The sequence below is a fragment of the Pocillopora verrucosa genome, chromosome 13 (genome assembly GCF_036669915.1).
Source record: "Pocillopora verrucosa isolate sample1 chromosome 13, ASM3666991v2, whole genome shotgun sequence".
Taxonomy (NCBI): domain Eukaryota; kingdom Metazoa; phylum Cnidaria; class Anthozoa; order Scleractinia; family Pocilloporidae; genus Pocillopora; species Pocillopora verrucosa.
In genome coordinates this window covers 1,421,425-1,446,573 of record NC_089324.1, presented here as the reverse complement: position 1 = coordinate 1,446,573, position 25,149 = coordinate 1,421,425, and the positions used below count along the sequence as shown (strand labels likewise).

At 38.2% G+C, this 25,149-nt stretch overlaps 2 protein-coding genes across 2 annotated transcripts; one reads left to right on the top strand and one right to left on the bottom strand.

Moving 5' to 3' along the window:
* The first annotated feature begins 2,999 nt into the window (after positions 1-2,999).
* On the top strand, positions 3,000-22,268 carry LOC131789455 (vam6/Vps39-like protein). Its single transcript, XM_066160520.1, is given in 28 exon segments — positions 3,000-3,135; positions 4,324-4,390; positions 5,105-5,138; positions 5,140-5,163; positions 6,289-6,331; positions 6,777-6,871; positions 7,317-7,341; positions 7,779-7,834; positions 8,377-8,505; positions 9,696-9,876; positions 10,844-11,079; positions 12,070-12,199; positions 12,604-12,746; positions 13,125-13,211; positions 13,588-14,083; positions 14,660-14,736; positions 16,010-16,151; positions 16,844-16,930; positions 17,173-17,246; positions 17,780-17,878; positions 18,153-18,270; positions 18,964-19,089; positions 19,439-19,541; positions 20,215-20,260; positions 20,446-20,574; positions 21,127-21,261; positions 21,338-21,429; positions 21,516-22,268. Coding segments are annotated over 28 exon segments (3,183 nt in total). The 5' UTR covers positions 3,000-3,062; the 3' UTR covers positions 21,652-22,268.
* A 491-nt stretch (positions 22,269-22,759) lies between these two features.
* On the bottom strand, positions 22,760-24,877 carry LOC131789570 (T-cell leukemia homeobox protein 2-like). The gene is made up of 3 exons (XM_059106724.2): positions 24,678-24,877; positions 23,838-24,007; positions 22,760-23,488 (listed from the first exon to the last, which is right to left on the bottom strand). Exons 1-3 carry the CDS (start codon positions 24,865-24,867, stop codon positions 23,198-23,200), a joined length of 651 nt encoding a protein of 216 aa, XP_058962707.1. The 5' UTR covers positions 24,868-24,877; the 3' UTR covers positions 22,760-23,197.
* Between the last annotated feature and the right edge of the window lie 272 nt (positions 24,878-25,149).

Genomic DNA, 25,149 nt, shown 5'->3' with positions numbered 1-25,149 from the left:
AGGAGTAAGTTCTAGAAACCATGCATATGTATCTGGTCTGTTTTAGGCCAGGTTCAGCTGTCCTCAGAATATCACTGATATTCTGAACGCTGGTCACCTTGTAGCTGTATCACCTCCCCATATTCTGAGTTTTTCAACAACTGTTCCATTGCATTTGCATTCCTGCAAAGGCAAAAAAAGGAAAAATATTTAACACATAGCCCTCATTGTTTACAAGGGTAGTTACCACTATCTACTGCACTTTTTTCATGCTACAGCTTGCCTTGCATTCAGAATCTGGTGGTTTTAGAACACACCCAATGAAACCGGACAGGTTCCTGTGTAGGACCAAGTTAGGTATATAGATTACGTACTCTCCCTGTAACACAGGAAGGGTTAGAGAATCCAACCACATTAGATTTTATTCCTAATAACATCAATAGAGATAACCTAATTGAAATTCCTTACACAATGAATGCCTACTATCAAGAAAGCATGAGCAGCTGATCAGTAACAAAGTGAACCTATAGGGGAACAATGTCTACTGCTCAGAATAACAATGAGGATCAAATGCACTAATGACAGCGTGCCATAACCAACCCAATAACATCAAACCAAGGTGTCCTAAAATATTGGACAACTACAAATTTCAACCTCAGCAGGTAACAAAGACTGCCATATAGCATTTGAAATGGTCACAATTCATACACAATTGTAAAGCATGTACATGGGGTGAGTGATTTTGCACTTTACTGCAGTTCTTGAAACTCCCCAAGTGGGTTATTATACCAGTTAGCCAATAGTAATTATGGTCTCTTGCTCTATAAAATAAACTTAATAAAACGAGGTTTATAACCAATCAGGTTAGGCACTTTGTAAGTACTTCACAAACATTTACAAGTTCCAATGCTATTCTCAAATTGACCCTAAAGTCCATTCTCCTTGCTTGCACGTGGTTTAAAAAAAACTCCTATTTTTTTCCCTTTGATTCCTGTGCCAAGAGATTTTCAGACAGTTTTTAATAAGAGTTTGTTATTTTGAAGCGTTTACTAGGCCACTCACATTGAAAGTTGTAGTTTCAATCAACCAATCACATTCAAAGTTTCATTTAAATCAACTACTCACATTCTAAGTTGTATTATACATCAAAAAATCAAATCATTAAACATTTTAGGCCAACTCTGTCAATCTTTTAATGCAAAGTTGCCCCTTCTTTCATAACTTGGCTCTCTTACTTTCTGGAAATGCAATTATCGTGTACTGATGGACCGAATTGGACACCACTAAGCCATATTATGACCTTATTGTCAGAATTATTATACTTGTGATGAAAAAACTTGGACCTCCCACTAAGTGGCTGTCCTGTTTTGTTATCACTTGTATGAGTACAGACCGAATTGGACTCCACTCAGTCCTATTACCATCACAAATTATTCACTTGTAATGTGGGTACATAAATTTGAAACTTGATTTTCAATTCATTGTCTTTCTCTGAAACAAGCAAAAATACAGTACAATTTGGAACATAAAATAAAATTGCTTTTGTTGAACCAGACTTTAAAAAAATTGACAAGTTTCTGGTAAACAATTGGATTGCATCATTCCCTACGGGTATCTCATTAATCATTTTTTCTATGAAAGATCTATGCATTACTGGCCCTTTGCACCAATCATTTGTCACCAAAATCTGCACCAGCTTTCGAACCCAGTTCGTTTTGGACCATTGACCGTAGTTTACCGCAGAAAGACTTTAAAGGAAAACCTTCTCTTTTTTTAAACAAAAATCAAACGTATATGGAAAGGCAATTAAATATTCATACAACAGGTTGCTACTGTGCAGAAACATTTCACGAAAATCAAGGAAGAGGTTTAGTTATAGATTTTTGTATAGAATCGCATTCCTGTCCCTGACCTTTCATAGCGACCGGTAATAGAGCTACGAAATAAATGAAATGTACTAAGTAGCACATATTTCCATGCTTCAACTTGCGGCTTAGGACTAGCTTTGGGTCTATTAGGCCCTCAATTTAGTTCGGAAATTTGACAATATTTTACTTCAGACCAAAGTCCTACGTTGATTTTCTTGTCGATATTGTTGTGCTAGAAAGTAAAAGTAATGCTTGTCATAATAAGATCTTGATTGCCAGTGTATCGACACGCCATTTGGCAGTACGGCCAATTTCTCTAAGAATGTAGCGTTGAAATGCTTTTACACTCGCCATGATCATGAGCGTTTTGAACAAACCTTTTGAAAGCGTTCACAAGTTGTTTCTTCTTGTCATAGCATTCTTCGATTCCTTGTACCGTGGTCAAAGTTTACGACCATTTCTCTGTTGTTAATGGCGGATGTGAATTGGTTGGGTTTGAGCTGATATTTCATCGGTACCCTTAGAACGCATCCGAGAAGGGATCCCGGGAAAATGAGAGACAGCAGAGAGATAAATTATCTGTTTAAAACAGCAGTTGAAGCTTGAACCTAATAAGGCGAAAAAAAACTGCCCCAATAAAAAAAAGAAAATAAAAGAGAAATTACCCGTAAGTTTGGAGGATTCTGGATATTGGACATGGCGAATTTCTTGAAAACCAACCTGCTGGAAATAATCGTTGAAATGAAGGTGGATGTTCACGATTTCGTGAAGATTTGTCTTAACAGTTTCCGCGTCAGTTGTAACTGTGGGGGAAGTTTGATGGCAGAGCACAGACCGAGCGCTACAACGGAACTGATGTCATTCAAACGTCATCAGTCATGTGACATTCAGACAGGTTTTTATTTCTGTTTTGCTCAGTCAATGCGTAGGGAAAAAAACCCTGAATTGCTGCCATTAAACCAATAATACTTATTACTTGAGAATTTTTGAGCGGTTTCAAGCCATCTTAGTACTTTTGGTTTCGTTTTCCCTTCGTTTTAATTTGAAAATTGGCGATCGTTTAAAGAGATGAAACCGCTATGGTTGCGAATGAACCGCAGGCTCAGAATAATGGCTTTCATCCGAGGACACTCAGCGGAAACATGATAGCAAGCGATATGTAATCATGAAACAGTACTGGTCTAAAAGCTCCTGAAATCAGAGTGGTATGCAAACATGCACGATGCATTTGAAAATGCAGTAATCATGGAGAAGCTGCCATTGCAAATAGATTGCATAGCTACTTGTGGTAATATCGTAAAAAACGGAATACTCCGTGAAAAAATAAAAGCAAAAATTTCTCTTGAAACTAAAACAACGCTTGTACATCTTTTAGCCATCAGCTGTTGGTCAAACTTGACGGGTAATGTTTTAATGAGCAGTCTTATAAAATCTGGATTCTGTGTTATGTGTTTCAGAGAACACGTTTAAATTCTAATCTATAATTTTCTTATTTGTGACGTGACAAACATTGCCTCAAAGCACTTAGTATAATCTAGAAATGGAATCACTCATTCTTTATATGATAAGCTGAGTCAGTATGTACCACACAGATGAGTAGTGCTTTTGGCATGCATTGATTGATTGAAGTGATCAGCAAGGACCATACTATTTACCTCTGAGCAACCTAAGAGACAAAGTGCAGGCCACCAATTTATTCCCTATCATTTTTGGTATATTGACAGAAATACACAACTTTTTTGGTTTCTGTGTGGTACATATAAAAAAATTTTCACCTCAGTGTCAGTGAAATGGTGGATATTTACCTCACTACTTCACAGCTTGGTAAATATTCACCTCCAATAATGAATAATTGTTAATTTTACACTCACTGTGATTAGTTTTTACCAATGATCTATAACAGTACAGATGCATGGATGATTTTACTATTGATGACATTTTGTTTTTGTATCAAATAAAACAGATAGAATCTAGAACCAACACACCATCTATAAATTTAAGGGGAATTTAACTTGCTGTTGACTCAACCAAACTCTCTTACTTACAAATCATTGCCAGAGGGGTGGTTATAATTTCTGACGATTTTGGAATATGACTGGCATAAGAATGTTCCCTGCAATTACATTACAACTCACGCTTACACCTTTTATTTGCATGATCTGCGCAAAAGTCAAACTTATATGGATAGCCACACAGATTGGGGCTAGGAGGGGGACTGGTTTTGTACAGAATCCATGTTGCTGTGGTTCTGTATAGTAATAGTACGCAACAAACAAATTTCAAAATGTGGTAGAACATCATTGACGCATTTCTTTTGTTCTTACCAGTCTTGATGTTGTCTTCGCTCTTAGTGAATAGGCTTCTATCAATGTGGACTTTATTTGTTAAATGGGTCAACTGGGTTGCAGAATAACAACTGGGGAGATGTGTTTTAGCAATTCACCCTCTCAGGATATGTTATTACTATTTGTTTCAGGTGACAATCTTCTTGTTGGAACAAGACAGGGGCACTTGCTTTTGTATGGTGTTTTAGATGGGCACAGGTAATAAAATTCTGCTACACACACAACAAGTTTTTTAGGCTTTTTAGTGTTCCCCTGAAGCAACTGCCACCAGTGATTTCATCAGCTTTTTGTTTCCAAACAACTGTCTACTCTAATAAGGAGAAAATGTAAAAGACTTGTCTTGATCTGAAATAGATTATAACCCTTGCTTTGGTTTCAAATGTATCGCAGAGGATTAAATAAAACTGGAAAGGAAACAGTGAGTAAAAATAAGAGGATCAGGTTCTAGCAGAATTGATGCTACACACTCACTTGTTTACTGCCAACTGTTGCTTTTTCATGTCTGGCTACTTAACCTCTTACACCTAAGCATCAGTATTGATATTCTCCATACTCTGCCCTTTATTCTTGTGAACTTTATAAATGATTCAGCTGTATTACTATAGGGAGAAATTAGATGCTGGTCACAAGCATTTCAAGGGCTTAAAAATCTGTGAAGAACACTGCCTTTTGCGCTGATAAGAAATATTGTCTTTGTTGTTATTTCCTAAATTGGCTGACTGCTGTTCTTCCTGAAAGAAAGGTTACAGCAGTTTTCTTGTCCATGGGGTGTGGCTCTGAAAGGAAGTGTTGGACCAGTTGCCTTGGTGGAATCCTGTGGGAGCCCTGTGCAGTTATAGACTCTAAAGGGACTGATAATAATTCATTCTTTCTCATCTTTAATTTTGTTTCTGTTAAAATAGGTGACAACAGGTTTGACGTGGAGCTACGAAGCTCCAACAAATTGTTTCTCAAAGAAGCCTATATCACAGGTAAATTATACAAATAACATACACCACTATGATGCTGTAATGGCTAATTCTCTGAGCGGTTTTATTGACAAAGATATTCACTGATTCATTGAATTATTTTGCAACTCAATTCCTTTTTATAATAAGTCAACTTATTGCTCTTGCTGTAAGGTCTTAACCATTGCCTGGCTACCTCAGGTGGTAGAACGTTGGTCCTGCCATGTGGGAAGTTGAGGGTTCAAGCCTTGACCAGACCAACACTTAGGATCCTCAAACTAGTGAGGAGAATGTGCTGCCTTTGTTATGGCGTCTGCAAGTGTAGACATTCTAGTCTTAATCAATGAAAGCTGTTGGTTCCATCTCTTGCTTCCTGTTTGTTCTGGTTGGAAGGGGACTTGTGAAAGAAACCCATGCAGTTCTTACAGATTAGGGAACATATTTTCTGGTCTAGCCTTGTTTCCAAAATTTTCACATTTGGGGGTATCTACTAATTTCCCTTTCTTAAATTAATAACCGCTCAGTGCAATATGGAAAGTCCTCCTGCAGTATTGTTAAGTGCATCATAGCATAGTAGTATAGATAATGTGCTTTATGAAAATGTCTCATCATCATCATCATCATCATCATCATCATCATCATCATCATTTAACCTTTACCTCCCAATATCTCATTAGTAGTTCTCCTTAATGAATCTGTCATACAGTTCTTGTGATCTTAGTATGGAGAATTTGGTATTGGATCAACCTATAATCCATAATTGATATTTTTTCTCTTTATTCTCATCACTTGTCTGCTTGACATTGTATTGATATTGTAAGGAGAAATTCTGTCTTGGTCACTCATGGGAGTTAAAGGTTTAAGGTTGGTTGGGTTGATGGAAAATAGGGTAACAGAAAAAAGTGATTGTGTTTTCCAGCCAACCACTGTTTTTTTCCCCTGCTTTTCTCTAATTACTAATAGCTGGAACAGTCTGGAAGACAGTGTACAAACTTTTGTAACGTAGCCAATGAATGGGATGTTAGGATCCTTACAACTCTGACAGCTCTCCAACTTTGATTCTGTTGCTGCCTGAGAGCATTCAAGTCTGACTAAAATAATTGTTTTGAATTCAAACTTATAATCATTTTTTTTAATATTTTCTTGCAGTTAGCAGTAGTTGAGCAACTGAATCTACTGATAAGTTTGTCAGGTAATGCGAGGAGAGTGAAATAAATTTTTTAACTTTACAAATTCATGTCATATGTTGTATTAACCCTTTAGCTCCTAAGAGTGACTAGCATCTAATTTCTCCTTACAATATCATCCCTGAATCAAACATGAAAGTTATGAGAGTAGAGGAGATGATCACCAACTAAAGCAGCCTTGATTGTGAGAGAAATTCTCCTTGTCAGCCTCTTTGGAAATGTATAGAGAACAGTAGGGAGAATATGCATACTGATGTTAGGGTGTAAGGGGTTAAATTGAGCCTTCTGCAAGTGACAGGGTTTCTGTGTCATACTTTTGGATTATTTTATACGTTAGTTTGTCGTTTAATAATTTCAACAGTACGATCTCATTTTGATAGTACTTATTAGTGATTATTACCGTACATGTAATTTGGAAATTTACTAATTCTGGTATTTTTTTTCGCTCAGATTCTGTTGTTAGTGTACATAACTTGGAGACCTTTGCTCACAAGTTTACCTTGCACAAAACAAAAGGAGCCAGTGTTTTTGCTGTGGATATAAAGGTTAGATTTAGTAATAAGTTCGTTTTATCAACTGAGTTGATAAAATAAAATGTAAATTGGCCACTGTAAAGAGTTTTTCAAAGATTTTAACAGTGTGTAAAAATTGTGGTAACTCCTGCACTTAAACCATATTGTTGCCTAAGCAGAGTTTTGGAGGCTATTTTTGAAGTATCTTGTTTGGACAAAATTCCACTTTGAGTGGATTACATATATATATATTTTTTTTTTAATTTTTTTTAAAAATTTTTTATTTTTTTTGGATCTTTACACTGACATGACAATTGCAACTCTCCCTGGAAGATACCAAGTCACTCTGACTGACAAATTTCTTCAGTAAAGAAATTTGATTTCATGGAATCACCTCTTCCATAAGTAAACTACTTTGAAGAAATTAAGTTGTCAGTATGTTTGGTTTCAAACTTCTATTTTTCCTTTATTTTAACAGGAAAGGAAACAATCCTCAGTGTTTGGTAAGTTTAAAGATTTTCCAAATATCTGTTCAGGTTTTCCATGTACACTGTTACTTTGTTAACCCTTGAACTCATAGACATGATTAACATGAAACTTCTCTCTATAATATCCATACATTATTCAGCAAACAGGTAATGAGAATATTCAGACTTCTCAGGTACTTGTAGAAGCTGCTATCTTGCTCTAGCACCAAGTTCTCATAACTAATTTACAGGAAATGTGTAGCAGCTACAGGGGAGAATTAACAATCAGATTTTGGGAGTTATGAGTGAACTTAAGAAAACCAGCCTGAGATGTATGTTTCAATCCAGCTCCTGTTCTCTTGGTCACTCCTGACACCTCATCACCAGAGCCTACTCCAGTTTCATTGGCATGAGATGTTTCCCTACCAGTTCTTAATTGGGAAATAATTATATTTTTATTATTATTTATTTAGATCCTTCACCAGCTCTTGAACTAAAGCTATGTGTTTCGGTGAAACGAAAACTACAGGTGAGTAAACAATGCACATGAAAGTATTTAACATAGTGAAAAATTTAGTGCAGGGAAGCACTGTTAATGTTTCAAGAGAGATATAAAGGAAGGGTTCTTGGTTCATCCTACTGAAGGAAAAAGGAGTGGGTGAGGGAATGATGGAAGGGGAGGGAACTCTGTCTGATGGCTCTCCTGTTCAAGCTAGTTAGAAAAAAAGTCCTTTAACCCTTTAATCCCTAAGAGTGACAAGATTCTAATTCCTCTTTACAATCGATCCCTTGAATCAAATGTTTAACTCACAAGAATAAAAGAAATGATCAGCAACTAACACAGCTCTTGATGGTTTTACAAATTCTCCTTGTTAGAACTTAGGAAATGTATAGAGAACAGTTTGGAGAATATGCATAATTATGTTAGGGTGTAAGGGGTGAAGGGCATTTGTCTGATTCTGAGCAAAAATTTCCAACTTATCAAAATGTTGCCTGCTTAATTTTTCTAGCTATAAAAACTGGTTTGTTATGTAATGTTTCCTTAATTCAACTGAAATTTCAATCCTTTAGTTATTTAGTTGGAGGAATGGAGAATTCCAAGAGCGAGAAGATCTTCTGGTTCCAGATGCAGCAAAGGCATTAGTTTGGTCCGAGGACTCTCTCTGTGTTGGCTTCAAAAAAGAATACTCTCTCATAAAGGTGCTACAATGTTATTCTCCCCTCTAGCTGCTAGACATTTCCTTGTAAATTAGTTACAAGAATTTAATGTTAGATCAAGATAAGAACTTTCACCTGATAGGTTTGAGTATTCTCATTTCCTGTTTGCTGGATAATGTATGGATGTTGTAAGGAGAAGTTACATGGTAATCACTTTTGCAATGAAAGGGTCAGGGGATTGCATCATTCAGCCTACATTCATAACTTCCAAAGATACAGCTGTGTATAACAAAACCATGCAGGAATTGCTGTGAAGAAGTAAACTTTCCAAGTTAGATTCTGAAGGAGGCATTTTAGAATATCCAAATTGTGGTTGCTTTGCCATAAAGGAGTGTTGAATAAAGGCATAAATTTTTCTTTGATCATTTTAATATTGGCTATATACAACAGAGTGAGTCAATTCAAATCATTTCACACACTAACAACTCTAGTGCTTGTCATGCAATAACCATAGTGGCCACCATGGTTGTCATAGTAGATACGTCTTTTCAAATGAGTTTTGATTATGCAGTTTGATCATTCAGGTGAGAGCATTTCAAAGAAGGACTTATAATTATTGGTAGTATTGACTCAGGACTACCTTCATACAGACTATCAGACTACATGATCACATGATATCCCTGGGTTCAAAACACTTACCTACTGTAAAAATAATTGCCTATTAATGACCAAGAGTGCCATATGGCATTAGGCACCATTACATGCTGATTATTAGATAATTTTTTCTGAAAATTTTCACCATGGAAAGGTCATTGCAAGATCTTCATTTTGAAGGCATAAAATCATGCTCCCCTTCAATAGAAGACTTGATTTGCACCCCTGCAACTTTTGGGAACTTTTTTTCATTGTACTGTTTTGGTCATGGTGATATCTCACAATAATCAATGCTCCGAGAGCTGCAATTTAAGCCATAGTTTAGTGCTGTACCCTTGATGTATGAGGCAAACAAAAACTTTCAACTTTTCTTTACTTTAAACTTTGCACATGTCTCAGTCTCCACAGTCACCTCCTCCATACCTGTTGGTGTCCTTTATAGCATACCCCAGAAAATGCCTTTAAAAAGATATTTTTTACTTGGTCTAATGGTTCATGGTTCTCATTTTAGAAAATTTGGCATTTCCCTTGGGTAGTAAATGGCTGAAACAAAACAACAATCTCTTTTTCTTTTGTAGACTGGCACTGGTGCTGCAACAGAGCTGTTTTCCACTGGTCGTCATTTGGAGCCCACAATAGCTTCTTTGCCAAGTGGAGAACTAATTCTTTGTCGCGATGATATCAGCATTATAACTGACAGTGATGGAAAGAAGACACAGAAACAGACCCTGACATGGTCAGATACACCAACAGAGCTAGGTGAAATATCGACTCTTTTTCACAAGTCCATACAAAATTTTTTTTACATGTATCTGATTTTGAAGCAAACATCAAAACTTTCTTAAACAATTTCAACAAATTTTAAGCAATTTTTACTTTGATATTTAATTTATTTACATATTTTAAGGTTTTGACTCTTTTCAATTTTAGGAACTTATTCTACATTTTAATCAAAATTTTAACATTGCCCTAACCAACAAGGCAATCTTGACAGCCCCACTGAAACAGCCATGGCAAGTTTGCTTACTAAATATTAAACACTATTATTATTATTGTTATTAGACAGTGATTGGTAATTTGATATAACAGATCTCTTTGGCAATGTTCTCTATGTGTACTGCTTCAAAAGTGAGTTACTATGACTTATTTCCACACTGTCAAACTTGTTTGAATTTTTTAAGAAGTTTGCCTGAGGGACAAAAAGTTTCACCAAAATTATCCAAGAATGTTATGTGAAGGAAATTGTCACTGTTACACCTATGACCACATCTTGCAGCTAAAAAGTTAAGCCCCTTTTATTCCTGTTCTCAATACGTAATCAAAGGGATTTAGATATATCCAAAAAAAATGATTTAAAAATTGATCAGTAAAGGAAGCAAAGTTACCTGTATTGATTATTGAAGGAAGCATCAGCGTTTGGCAAGCTGGTCTTAACCCTTTAACTCCCAGATCAAATTTGTAATTCTCCTTACTATCAACCATACAATTCTCGTAATGTTGGTTCAGAGAATTTAGTATTGGATCCTCCAAATTGATATTTTTCTTTAATCTCATTGCTTATCTGGTTGATATTGTACTAATATTGTAAGGAGAAATTCTCTCTTGGTTAATCATGAGAGGTAAAGGGTTAAACCAAGTAACCAAAAGCTTTCAGACTTCCTTCCACTTTTTGTCAGTGTGTTCAGTAATTCATTAAATTTTAAAGATTGTCATTGTTCCTTTGCAGATTATGCTGAACCTTATGTAATCGCCCTTCTTCCTCGCTATGTAGAGATACGAACCATCAGTCCTCGTGCACTTATCCAGAGCATTGATTTGCCTAAATCCAGATTTATTGCTCATGGAAAGCACTTGTATATAGCATCACCAAGCTATGTGTGGAGACTCATCCCTGTATCTATCCCCATGCAAATACAACAGCTATTGCATGACAAGCAATTCAGCCTTGCTCTTATGTTAGCGGTAAGTAATCTGACATTCTTTTCCTTGAGCTCTTAACATAGACCTGCAGTTAACTGTTGGAAGACATCAAGGTGTCCTGGTTTGCACCAAGAACTCAGCATTGGATGGTTTGAGCCCTAAAATGTGTTATTTGGCAGGTGACCCCTTAACTCCCAGATCAAATTTGTAATTCTCCTTACTGTCAATCATTCAATTCTTATGATGCTGGTTAGAATTAGTATATGATTAATGATTACATAGTTAAAAAATCAGTGTCAATGACTCATTACAAAAAAATTGAAAATTGCTCCAAACTCATAATAGAAATGAGATAATTATGATTAAAAAAAATAATTGAACAATTTCTTGCATAAAACTGGTAAGGTGTTATACTCCCTAATGTTGATAGGTACCACTGAAGGTTCCACTAGCTACCACAGTAGTACCTCTTTCTACTAGCAAGCCCAAGTGAGTGCTGGGAAACTGGCATGGAAATCTGAAGAAAGAAAAGCGTCCTTTCATGGGCGTAGCCAAGAATTTTCATAGGGGAGGTCTCAGTTAGGAATTTCCGCACACCTGACGTGAAGTGGCTTATCCCGCCACCATACAGTCAGGAAATGACTGGCATCCGAGTACATTATCTACTGAAGCAAGGGATTTATACTATACAGATTTCTCTAATTTGTGTGATTACACGTCCTGAATTGTATGATTTGTATGTTGTTGACTTAACAAGAAAGACTTATCCCACCAAGGGGGGAAAGGGTTACAGTCACTCCAGGACCCACCCCTTTAGGGCACCTGAAGGCACCTCCCGGCCTTAACAAGAGGATCAGAAAGAGCTGACCCACCCCCCACCCCCCTGCCAAAGGCACTCTCAGGGACCCCCCCTTACCTTAACAGAAGAATCAGTGCTAAAATTCACTTTAAAGTAAACAAACTATATAAGTAGTAGAAGGCATGGAAGTTAGTCTTGTATACAGACTTTTGTATTTTTTTTTTAATGAACAGGACATGGTGGTGGAACCTGAGCAGGAGAAAGCTGCCCGAAAAGAGAGTATTCAGAATCTTTATGCATTTGATTTGTTCTGTCAGAAGAAGTTTGATGATTCGTTGCAGCTCTTTGCCCAGTTAGAGACAGGTTAGTTATTTCCTATTTGCACAAGTTTGGTTCCTGCATCATCAACAATGGTGCAGTTTGAAATGAAAGTTTATGAAAGTATGTGTTTGAAATGCAGAAATTTAGCCAAATGATGAAACGATCTTTGTGGTGATGTTGTAATTTAGGTGGCTTTTAAGTTGCAGAAGAAAAGCTCCAATTTTTAAGTATGTGAATGGAGCTCTAGGGTGTGATTATTCAGATGAAAGTGACTGAACAGTTCTTTCATGTAGTACAATTTTAATCGTATTATGCTGTATAAGGTGGTTCTGACTTAAAAGTCTACGAATGAAATATCCACGAGCTTCCTTCCAATTGGAAGCAACTGAACTCTTCTTTTGCAAGATTCTTTTTATAACAATGCCTCTTTGTTTGTCTGTCCGCAGACCCAGCACAAGTTATTGGCCTGTTTCCTGATCTTCTCCCAAGTGAATTTCGAAAGCTTCTTGAGTACCCTGCTCCACCACCCCAGTTGACTCCGGGGGAGCTGGAGAAAGGCTGTGTTGCGCTTGTTGAATATTTGACTCAGGTAGAGTCCAGATAGTTGCATTCTCCATATTTCAAAATTATAACCAGCTGGTTACCAATGAAACAGAAAGTTGATTGTTTTTGTTATTCATCGCTCAGTTTGCTATGTTAGCCCTTTGAATCCCACAAGTGATTAGCATGTAACTTCTCCCTACAACACACGTACATTATTCAGCAAACAGGTGATGAGAAACCTCAAACTTATCAGATAGCAATTGCTATCTTGATCGAACACCAAATTCTTGTAACTAACTAACAAAGAAATGTGTCGTAGCCAGAGGGGAGAATTGACAATTCGATCTTGGGAGTTAAAGGGTTAAACTGTGCCCTACTCTCACTTATACAACTCTTGGTACAATATAAATGTTTTCCTCACTAGAAACGAAATGAGATGATCAAAAATAGGATAAGACAGAAAGCTTGCAGAGGGGAAGAAATAAAGATTCTACCAAAGAACCCAGTAAAGGTATTTCACTCTTATTACTCAAGCATTACGTAAAGAAATGAAGAGACAAGCTTTTGCTTCAGAGTGCACTACGACTGAGTGTCGCGAAACTAAATACCAAGTAAAGGGGGTTAGTTTCTAGCAGGGTAATTTTGTAATATCAACTGAGTTAATGTCTTAAATTGGCTACCGTAAAGCAAACAAACTTACATTGAACATGACCAAAACCGAATTCATGCTAATAGGGTCGAGGCAGAGACTGAATACTCTCACAGCTTCACCAACAATTACAATGAACAATACTCAAGTGAGCCAGGTTACAGCTACGAAATCGCTTGGTGTAATAATAGACGATAAACTCGATTGGCATAGTCACATCGAAAAATTAACCAAAAAGATCGCCTCTGGTATCGGGGCCCTAAAGCGAATTAGGCACCTGATCCCAGCATCAACCTTACATCTCATTTATCAAGCCTTAGTAAAACCTCACTTTGATTACTGTGACATTGTTTGGGGTAACTGTGGGAAAACGCTACAAGACAAACTGCAGAAATTGCAGAATAGAGCAGCCCGTGTGTTGACATTCTCTAACTATGATGCTGATGCAACTGAGCTACTCGAGTTTTTAAGGTGGAAAAATCTTACACGCCAGCAGGAAATTCACAAAGCCACCATGATGTTTAGATGTCTGCACGGGCTAGCTCCAGAGTATCTGTGTTCAAAGTTTACGTGGCGTGACTCTGCTTATGACCTCAGGGACTCTGAAAATAAGCTCAATGTTCCCTTACCGCGCACTAATTATTACCGAAAAAGCTTTAGCTACAATGGCGCCACATTATGGAACAGTCTACCATGCAATATAAGGAACACAGAGTCTCTTGGGGTATTTAAACGTAAGATCAATGACATTCTAACGCACGGCACTCACGGAAAACAACTTTTAGTGTTATAGTATATAGTTTGAGTTTTAAATATTCTAGTGTGTGTGATATGTATTTTTTAGGCTGATGAATTGACCGTGTTTAAATAAAAATAAATGAAAAAATTAAAAATTAAAAAAAAAAAAGCTGACGTTTCGAGTGGTAGCCCTTCGTCAGAGCAATTGAATACTTCGATTAAATACGAAGTAATCGCTTTAGCCAATGAGAGAAGAGGAAATATCACAACGAGCCAATGAGAATTCAAAGTAAAACCAAGCAAACTGAGCATTGCGCGGGAAAAACGCGGGTGACCAACTGCAAAACTAAAGCAGTCCTGGATTACGCTTACCACCTTTGTGACCATTTGTAGCTCAGTTAGTAGAACTTGGTAGAACTACACATGGGCTGATACTAGTTTTTACTACGGTACTAGCTGATCCATGTTGTGGGGTAAACAAAGTGATTATTAACTTCCCATTTTTCGTTGTCCCTCGTTTAAGAGGTATGCTTAACATCTTTTCTTTTTATCTTCTTTCTTAATCTTTGTAGCTGATATAAAGGCTCAAAAGAACTTAGAGCACAGAAGACAAGTCATTGATACTTCTCTACTGAAATGTTACTTGCAGGTTGGTACTGTTGGTATTTAAATAGATTATTGAAGAGGCAAATAGATAAGTCGATCTTAAGCCAGCTCACGCCTACTAACGAATTCCTTACGCTTAACGGAAAAATGAGTGACTAAACTGATCCAGAGGGTGAAAATTATTCGTGAACAGTGAACTTTGTTTCTGTAAAACACCTAATTTAAGAGAGGAAAGAACTGGAGAGAAAGTAGAGTCCGAACTCTACTGAATGTCTATGGAAAGTTTCGTAATATCCTCGGAAGTCTTCGGTTATGATCGGTTCCTTTTAAGAAAATTCGCAGAGATCGCCCACCTTCCTCTCGCCCAACGACCCCCTCCCTCCACTGGTAGGAAACCGGGTTATTCACTCCCCAACCTCCCCCTGCATGTCACATTTCGTATAGAAGGGATGAGCGCTGGCCTAGTTTACTGCTGCTTCGCATGATATGAAATGAATAGCCGCTGAACTAGGGCACACTAGGTCTACCCCTCTGAGGTCTTCCTGTACTTTACCTGAGGGAGGAGGGGCGCCTGTTGGAAGCTGGGCGCTAAACCAGACCTTAAAGTAAGTAAAAAAAGGAAGAATGTTTAGTTAAGTGTTAGGTACTTCGAGCGCAGTGTGCACAAAACTAGGGACACTCTAGGTCTATTGAAATTAGTATAGGTAATCACATGATTTCGATTTGGAATAAATAAGCACGAGTAAATGTTTTCAAAGAGTAACAAAATTGCACGAGTCCGTATGCCGATTGTAATTTGTGGTCTTTTAAAAAATTTGCAAGTGCTTATTTATTCCAAATTGCACTCGAAAAATCATGTGATGACATATTAATAATATCCATGAAAAATACGAGATAACTTATCATAATTATGCAAAAGTAAAGCGCGCGCATCAAGTGCAAAAATAATTTATTCAAACCCAGCAAGTGACATGGTGCCTTCGGTCAAAACAACCGCGTACGATCAAAACAATAATATACAATGATATTTTCACATCTTTAAGGCGCAAAGAAGCTCAACGTGTGGCTGAACAGTTCAAGTAATTAATCAGTCTAGTTTGGTACTTCTTTGCACTGGATCACCTTCTTCTGCATTGAATTACCTGAAAACTGCCGCAGTCAGAATTGAGTAATTTTTTCATGTACCTTATTAAATGGCAAATAAACGTTTTCTATAACAAAAAACACACAGTTTTAAATAGAAAGACAACTAGACAATGTAAATTTCTCCTTCTGCTGAAATGACGTGAACCACTTTGTGTTCGTTTCCCCTTCAGACAAACGATGCCCTCGTAGCGCCACTGCTGAGGTTGAAAGAAAACTTCTGTCATGTAGAGGAGTGTGAAAGAGTTCTAACGAAAAGTAAAAAATACAATGAATTGGTGATACTCTACCAGGCTAAAGGTCTTCATAAAAAAGGTTGGTTGTGCTGTGGTACATTGGTTATTACTGTGAGTGATGTATTGCAAGAGTGATAATTTTTGCCTCTTCGGCTTCAGCAAAATGGTAACCCACATATTGATATGTTTCTGTTTGCTCCTGTGAGTGAAGTGGTTATTCTCCGTAGTCAGTGCCAAATGCCTTTTTTGTGTCTTATGCCCCATTCACATCAGCATAACATGTTTACTTCAACCGCGTTTTACTGAATGAAAATCAGAAATAGGAAACGGAAAGACTGAATCCTCCATTGGTCTCAAATAGCCACTGACTTGTATTTTCAACGGGCTAAATTTGAAGCCGACCAACATCGCTTTAAGCAGCTTCTATGAAGGAAACAAATTTAAACTGTGTTTAACAAAACAGCTTTAAGACTTCTTTAAGCTGTTGCTTGAATGGAGTATAAGTTTAAAAAAAATGTTTTTGTGATTCCTCATCCCTGGACAATGAAATTTATGTTATATGAAAAAGCTCCGTATTGATCACAAGAGGGAGTGAAAGAGTTAAGCAGGCAGTGAACAAGAAAAGTAAAAAATGGTCAACTGAAACTGCCCTGATGGTTTTTATAGATATTTGACCTCTTTTGGCTTGTTAGTGTCTGTTGAGAGAGTTTCGATCGTGTTTAGTCCACAGATGTCGAGATATTTTTATAACCTATCACATTTTACTTTCAGCCCTAGACCTTTTATTGAGACAGGCTCAGAGAAGCAGCGGTCCACTCAAAGGCCACCAGAAAACAGTGCAATATCTCCAGCGTTTAGGTAATCGTCAGCAATAAAACAAACAGACTTCATTTTTCCGTGTGTATATAAAGTGTTAGGTAACGAAAGACGACAAAATATGGTGGGAACATCAATAACACACTTGGCTGCGCCTCGTGTACCACGTTTTTGTTTTCACTTTATCTGTGATTTGTTGCTGAACAGACACATCGCAACATAGAGAAGAAAAAGAAGAGATCAATGTATAGTTTTATCGTTCTCAAATGTGTTCCTTTTTTCAGGTCATGAACACTTAAAGCTTATATTTGATTTTTCCGTCTGGGTTTTAAAGGCACACCCTGATGACGGATTAAAGGTAACTTCTAAAGATTTCAGTTAAAGGAAATGTGTTTTTTTCGTCTCGCCACGAGCGTGGGGCAAAGAAAAAATTCTGAGTCGACTTTAGGAAACTTTCTTATTTTCAATTTGGTTTACTTATGGAAATCTTTACCAGAACTCTCATAAGCCAAAAATAAGTAAATAACTGATTAATGTGTAGGATTTTGCGCAAGTTTTGTCCAAATAACACACGCCTATTGTAAATAGAAGGCGAACAACGTTGGAAAGTGTTGAAATGCTTGGAAATTTAACGTAAGTAAACGCGCTGGACTCGATTTTCGTTGTGGAAATTTCTTAGGGGTTTTCAGCAAATGTTTGAATTTCCACAAGAAACTCTCTCTGATCAATTAGTCAGACCGTATTATTATTATTATTATTATTTGCTCAAACACTTAAACACACGTTGATAAATACATGGTTTTATAAGTTTTATAATGAGCAAAAACCGTATAAAAACTCATATTTTCCCCAAGATCAAGCTCAAGAACCTTTCCTCCTTTGTCTTCCTAGATATTTACAGAAGACTTACCAGAAGTCGAAGGCCTACCACGCGATAAAGTACTGGCTCACATAGAACAGTGCGCGAAACAGTTGACCATCAGATATTTGGTGTGTACAGTGAAGTCTAACTTGTACTTAACCCTTCACAACCTTTACATCAGTTCGCATATTCTCCATACTGTTCTCGATATATATCCGAAGAGTTGACAATGAGAATTTGTCATGAAATCAAGGTCTCCGTGAGTTCGTGATCATTTCCTTATTTTCATGACCTTAATGTTTGATTCAAGGGTGATATTGTAGGGATAAATTAGATGCCAGTCATTCTTAGGGGTTAAAGGGTTACGTAAGGTGTGAATTCACGAAGTTTCTCCCTTTTTAGGAACACATAATCTTCCTTTGGAATGAATCAAAGCCAGATTTTCACAACAAGTTGATCAACTGCTACCGTGAAAGAGTGCAGGTGTTGATGAGAGAGTATTTAGATTCGTTACCGACAGGTTCGTATCTGCTTTGAAGGCAGTTATTCTTTTTTCGTCGGTTGGCGAAAGAAAAGGGAAAGTCTGTAAAGTTTATGCCCAACAAGGAGCCGAAGCCGATCACGGTTGCTCTACCATGAATCGACTAGGAGTATTGCCTCTACCCTCCGGGTGGGATTCAGGTTTATGTTACCCCCCTCCCCCTCCCTCTTAGCACATCATCAGGTTCATCGAGTTCGCCGGTAGCCATTTACCCTCCAGGCTGGTTAGAGGTGTTTCCTAGGTAAATTGTCTCGCACAAGAACACAGCACGATGACCCAGAAGGGTGTGGTTCACTTATCACAACCCTGGTAGAAAGAGGAGGTCCCAGTTCCCACTCAACAAATCAATCCTCAGACCCTCGGGTTATTTTCTTTAGTCAACAATCGACCCCAAAATTTACCATCCTTCTTAACCCTGTACACCCTAACATCGGTATCTATGTTCCTCATGCCGTTTTCTCTGCACTTCCTTTGATGCTGACAAGGAGAACTCGTTTAAAATATCAAAGCTTATTTGGTTGGTGATCATTTCCTTTATTCTCGTGACCTTAGTGTGTGATTCAGGGGTGATAATATAAGGAGAGATTAGATGCTAATCACTCTTAATAATAGAGAAAAGGAGAAGCCTTTTAAGAAACATTCTTGATAATGGTCACGTGGTTTATTTGTCAGGTGACAAGCCTGTTCATCCCGGAAGTGAACCAGGTGAACTCGGAGAACTGAGAGGAAGATTGCTCTTCTTGTTAGAGACTTCAAAACATTATCAAGCGCAGCATCTATTAACGCACTTCCCAGAGAGTGAGTCGTCTCATTTTTCTTACCATTGAGAATTTGGAGCCTTTTTTCAAAGACTTATTGTGCGAGAAATAATAATCTTACAAGCATAGCTCCAAACAAATAGTTCGCGCCAAAACTGATGCAGAGTTTGCGTTCCCGCCAAACTGACGCAGCGTTTACGTTCCCGTCAAAACTGAAACAGCGTTTGCGTTCCCGCCAAAAGTGACTCAACGTTTGTTTTCCCGCCAAAACTGACGCAGTGGTCAAGTAAAAGGCGCGATGTTTGTGTGTTGCTTTTCGATTTTCTGCCAGAAGTGTCCCCAAATGTTCTAAAGACGCATTTTTTTTCGTGTTCCCTTCTTTCTCGCAGGTTTTTATCACGAACGAGCTCTTTTGCTTGGACGAGTAGGAAGGCATGAGGAAGCTCTGGCTATATACATCCACATTTTACATGACATCAAACTTGCTGAAGAGTAAGTCCCCTGTTGCCAGTGCCTTTTAATTAAGTTTCGTCACACCAGAGGTAAAGTAATCACAACGGCTTAAAAAATAGTGTCGACAGTAATCCGTGACTGCTTTGGATTCGTTTTACTTTGATGGATGATAGCTTCAAAACTCGCAGCACTCTTAAATTAGTTTTGTAACTAAAACTAATCGCGATTCGTACACTTGCGTTGTCTCGGGCTGGCAGTTGACTTGTTTATTAGCTGTCGTGATTACTTTGCCTTTAGTTTTTACGATATTCAAGCGAGGCTTTCAGTTTAACGATGTTCAAGCGAAATGTGGTCTAATTTTTACTACCTGAAGCGCGGGAATACGTGACTGACCAAGTCGCACTTTGTGTAAGTTTTGCATCTGATTGGCGAAGAAAGTGGCCTGATTTTTCTGGACCAATCACAGACCATAGAGATGCAAAACAATGCAGTTCAGGATTACTTGGGACACTCATACTGTAATTATAAAAAATGGCCGGGTAAGCATAATTTATGGGCCTCACAAGCTCAATAAATTGTAATATAAAGGCTTCCGTCTGTTCCGCTTGAAATCGCCACAAGAATTATGCAAATTAACCTCGCGTGAATTTCGCACTATTTAACGCATGTCAGGACACTTTTAATACAGCGTTGTGATCTTTTTTCCCTTTAGGTATTGTCACCGAAATTATAACGAAGGCCGGGAGGGCAGTAAAGATGTAGGTGTATTGACTTGATTTTGATAACTTGACTTTGTACTGGTCAGCCATTGCAACTCTGATCCCCGCATTACTGTTTTTTTTTTCCCGATGAAATACACGTATTTGTTTCGTAAAAAGACTAGAAGTTAGATTAGGTTTTCTGAGTTTAGGTTGTCTAAACAACGACTATCTGTGATTGGTAGGTGTACGTGTCCTTATTGCGCATGTACCTGGCGCCTCCTGAGATAAGCGGCAAGGAAAATATGAAACCGAACATTGCTAAGGCGCTAGACGTACTTCAGGAACATCACTTAAAGATAAGTACTGCTAAGGTGCGTATAACTGTCGTGTCGCACGTGTTTTAACCATTGTGCAGCACATGCGTGCAGCCATTGTGTCGCATGTGCATGCAACCATCGTTTTGCTCGTACGTGTAACCTTGTGTCGCAGGAGCGTGTAACCATTGTTTCGCACGTGTGTATGACCATTTTGTCGCACATTATGTGTAACAATTGTGTCGTACGGTTTATGTGTGAGTCACTGACTCTGCAGTTTTGATTGCTTTGTGCTACTCAGATCTTACATGCACAGCGCAATTTATAACAAAAAAGTGAGCATTACTGGCTGAGACCAATACTCCAACGTACCTGAAAGGCAGAGGTGTATTTCACATACGTAGAAATGCCCTCCCATTTTGAAGGATTTCTTCCGATTTGATACGAATCCGTTTCACATCGGACGTTTTTTTTTTGGACGTATAAATTCGGACGGCCCCTTCTTTCGGGCACCCGCGACTATTTCAGGACGATCTTGTCCGTTTTGGGATGGCTCGGTCTAATGTCAGACGGTTCCGTTTACTGATCGCTGGTGTTTTGAATCTTCAGGCTCTTGAACTACTTCCTCCATCTATTCAAGTGAGGGAGGTTTACGCGTTTTTGCTCAATGTTCTGGAAGACAAAGAAAGGAAACGGAAGAATTCTCAAGTGTTAAAGAGCCTTCTGTTTGCCGAGCATCTACAGGTAGGCTGAGGAACACTACCTCTTCTTTGTTAAGGGGTCAGAGTTTACAATCTAACTGCACGATCTTTCCCGACAGGTTCAAGAACAACGTATGCATTATCAGGGGGGTAAAATACTCCTGACCGATGAAAGAGCTTGTCGTGTGTGTCACAAGAAGATCGGAACAAGGTGGGAAACATTTACAGTCCTATTTTGTCTTTTTCTTTACATCGCTCACGGTTAACGCTGCTTCTCATTTGTTTCTTTTTTTCCAGTGCCTTTGCATATTACCCCACGGGCGAAATACTCCACTACTACTGCTGCAAGAACCTTACCTCCCCCCCAAACAGTGAGCACACAACCCCCCGGGGTAGCCCAACCCCCGAAGATAATATGTTACAAAGATACTGATCAAATGCGATGCAGTTCGTCATCACGTGCGCATCATGCATAAAACACGTGACAAGTTAGGAAGTGCAGATGTACGCTGAGGTGTTATACCACGTGTATTTCACGTGATGCATAACAAATCAACAAGTATTTCGTAATCAAACATTCAAAATCTTCACAGAATATTTATCCAAGGAAAAAAAATTGGAATTTCACAATTGAATCGATAATCAAGCAATGTTGCCGTAGCTTTGCTCTGATTGGCTAATCATGTAGTCAATCAGCTACAAAACCAAAACCAATCACGTGTTGGTCACGTGCGTTTGTCCGCACTTGACCTCTAGATTAGTACTTAGATCACTTGATGCCGTTAAAGAGAGTTAAAATAATTTACTCAGAGATAATGATCTAATGTTTAAGTCACTACCAGAAATGAAAATGTACCCAAAAGTTACAATAAGAATTCATGTCACGTCAAAGAAAAACAGCTTGGTTGTCACGCAATATCCTTTGTTAGATGTTTCGTTACCAATCATTTGAGCTGTGGCGTCACAGAGTATGTTTAGTAACAGATAATTTTTAAAAATAGAAATATTTACCGTATGAATGTTGAATAAAAGGAGATTGAGGGTGTTTCACATGTGTTGCACGACTATCCTCTCGTAAAATGTAATTAAATATTCTATTGAAATTGGCATTTTCAAGGTAGTTAGATTCGCAAATAACCTGAACGGAGGGAGTACCTTCAAAATGGCCGTATTTAGCGAGTCAAAGATGAACACTGGGAGAAAAATTCTTATTTCTGAAACTTGTCACAACGCTCGCATTCCAAGTTCATTTGTGGACCCTCACTCAGTTAACCATCACTTTCCTCAAAGTCGATCCCGAATGTACGCGTGCTCGTGGCAGAGGTATCAGTTAATGTCTTAGCCCACCATCGATTTCTCCCCAGCCTTGTGAGACAACATCGGACCGCATTCGAATGCATGGGGTTCGATTTATTATGGGGGACTCAGATATTTTCTTTGGCCTACGCCCTAATCGTGAGTTTTGTTTTCAGGCAGTAAACAGGCAAGTGAATGTAGTTTACATGAACAATAAGGTTTATTTATGGACTGGTCAATAACAAGCCATATTACCTGGCATTAAATAACGACAGAAAATTTATGAGATATGCTTTTTTTTTCTTCGCAAGCTGAAGTGATAAATGCAATGGTATGACAGCAATTCCGAAAGAAGTAGCGAAACCCCTCCAGAAAAGTGGCAGAACCTTGCTTAACTTTTTAAATTTTTTCACTGTTCTACTATCCTTACGCTTAAATTTAATTTCGTTTGCAGCACTCTTTACTAAGCAGTAGTCTATATCAATGCAATTCTTAGCTGATGACATTGTCAATACTGTAAATGGCTAACCAAAAACAAAGCAAACAATATTTGAAAAAAAAATTTTGTCACGAAAAAACTCAAAACCTTCTTCGATTAAATCAGTCCCACAATTATAGCCCGCCTAGAAAACAATTGCACCCTAAGCAAAGGAACTAAATTGCCCGGGGGCTCCTGATGATGATCAATATGGTACTGGGTACCTTCCCCAATATGGTGGTGGTGGATAATAAGGCAGAGTACTCCAAGGCGAGACTGAGGAACACGCGTACTTTGACGGCAGCTCAGTTCTCAACACCAGAGGAGTGTCGGGATAGGTGGGAGGACGACAGTCGCAGTCAGGTGGGTAACTATGGAAACCGTGCTGCATGGAATATGCAAGGTTACTCAGGAATGATAGTTTGGTTCTGCGTTCGACGTCCTCAGCTCGTTTTCTCTTTTGTTTCATTCGTCTGTTTTGGAACCAGGTTTTTACCTGTATTTTGAGAGGAAAAACAATTTTGTTGTTTGAACGTCACAGAATAAGAGCGTGGAAATAATCAGACTCTGCTACCAACTTAGTGCAAGGTTTACCGACCAACCCTAATACGGAGTAAAGCAAAACTAAGCAATTCAGGATTACTTTGAAACTCATTTGAGAATTGGGCTAATCGTGATGAATTGGTGTTTTCTTGTGCGCGAGAATTTAACAGCACTTCATACTCGACCTTGGACAATTTGTATGGAAACTGTTGCGTCCAAGAAATGAAATAGATTTTCCACTACTTGCGCAAGGTGATCCCTTGATTGGTATTTTAAGCAGAGAATAAGACCCAATATCATACCTGTGTCTCAGTCATCTGAAGCTGCTCTGCAAGCCTTTGCCTGTCTCTGGAGCCCAGGTATTTCTGTCGTTCAAAAACTCGTTCTAATTGCAACACCTGCTCCACTGAGAATGAAGAGCGGGACTTGCTGGATTGCGCTGGGTATTTATCTTTGAATTCTTCAGCAGCATCTGAACAAATAAAAACAGCAAATTTTAAATCTCACAAGATAATTTGACTTTAGAGCGTTGGTCCTTCAACGATCACCGCAGTTTCTGTAGAAACTTACCCCCTGTAAACCTGCAAAATTGGTGTGTTCACGATTAGCTAAAATTACGCACACTTGCAAGAAGGAGCCAAACACGTTCGTGATTCAACTGACAATTGCAAATGACAAACTATAACAAATGTCACTAAAAATAAAACTTGAATTATAGCAAGTCTTTAATCCATTGAAATATCTCGCAAAAAAATACATTTGGCCTCAAATGTTCGTTCCTAACAAGTTTGCATTTGAAGACTTCCAGCTTATAATTGTATTCTCTCTCAGAAAGGAAAACTATCAAAAAAGTTTCATTTCATTGATAAGTAAGTGGAATTGTTGATCACTTAGAAAAAACACCTTGATCAAGCGCAAAGAGTCATGCTTGAGTTTATCTTCTTTTGAATACACAAGTTTTGTTCATGCGAATTTGAAACGAAACAATTGTACGGCAATTTTTCCTCTTCTTTTAGATCCCAAATCCTCTTAGATGAAACTATTTCAAATCGTTCAGAGTTCCTGTGACGGACACTCATGATTGTTTCAGTATTTTAGGGTGTAGGAAATCAAGAAAGAAAAGTTTAACCAGGAAAACGCACCTTTCTTGTCGTTGTAACACATTTCAACTTGAGAATTTTCGTCAACATTCTGCTGAGGTGAATCACTCGCGTCCAAATATGGTTTACCTAACACTTTTGCTTTGTTCCCAGACACGTTAACAGACAGTAAAGAATCTTTGATTTCTTCAGGATTCTCCTTCCAAAGAGAGCCATCTTGTTTGTCTTTCATACTGCTTAACATTGACGTTCACCTCGCCAATATGAGTTGCTCGATCGAAAGCTAATTTGCTTTTAGCTTGTTGCTTTCGAAGCAGACTGTTTTAAATTTGCCGCCCACTTCGCTGTTTGCTTTGATAAACCCGCCAACACGCTGTAAAGTTTTTCTCAAAGACACCGATTGAAGTGTGAATAATCGGTATTTGCAAAGGACGATTCAGTTTGTTTGTTGTTTATCTCGTGATGGTCGGTTGTTTACGATCAGAGTTCATAGATACCGCTTAAAACATCACAG

Bases quoted from the DNA above. Each gene is read 5' to 3' on its own strand.
- LOC131789570 (XM_059106724.2), bottom strand. From the start codon at position 24,867: ATGAAAGACAAACAAGATGGCTCTCTTTGGAAGGAGAATCCTGAAGAA. The intron at 24,008-24,677 runs GTGCGTTTTCCT...TTATTTGTTCAG, and splicing joins GTGTTACAACGACAAGAAAG to ATGCTGCTGAAGAATTCAAA. The intron at 23,489-23,837 runs GTATGATATTGG...CTCAAAATACAG, and splicing joins TTCAGATGACTGAGACACAG to GTAAAAACCTGGTTCCAAAA.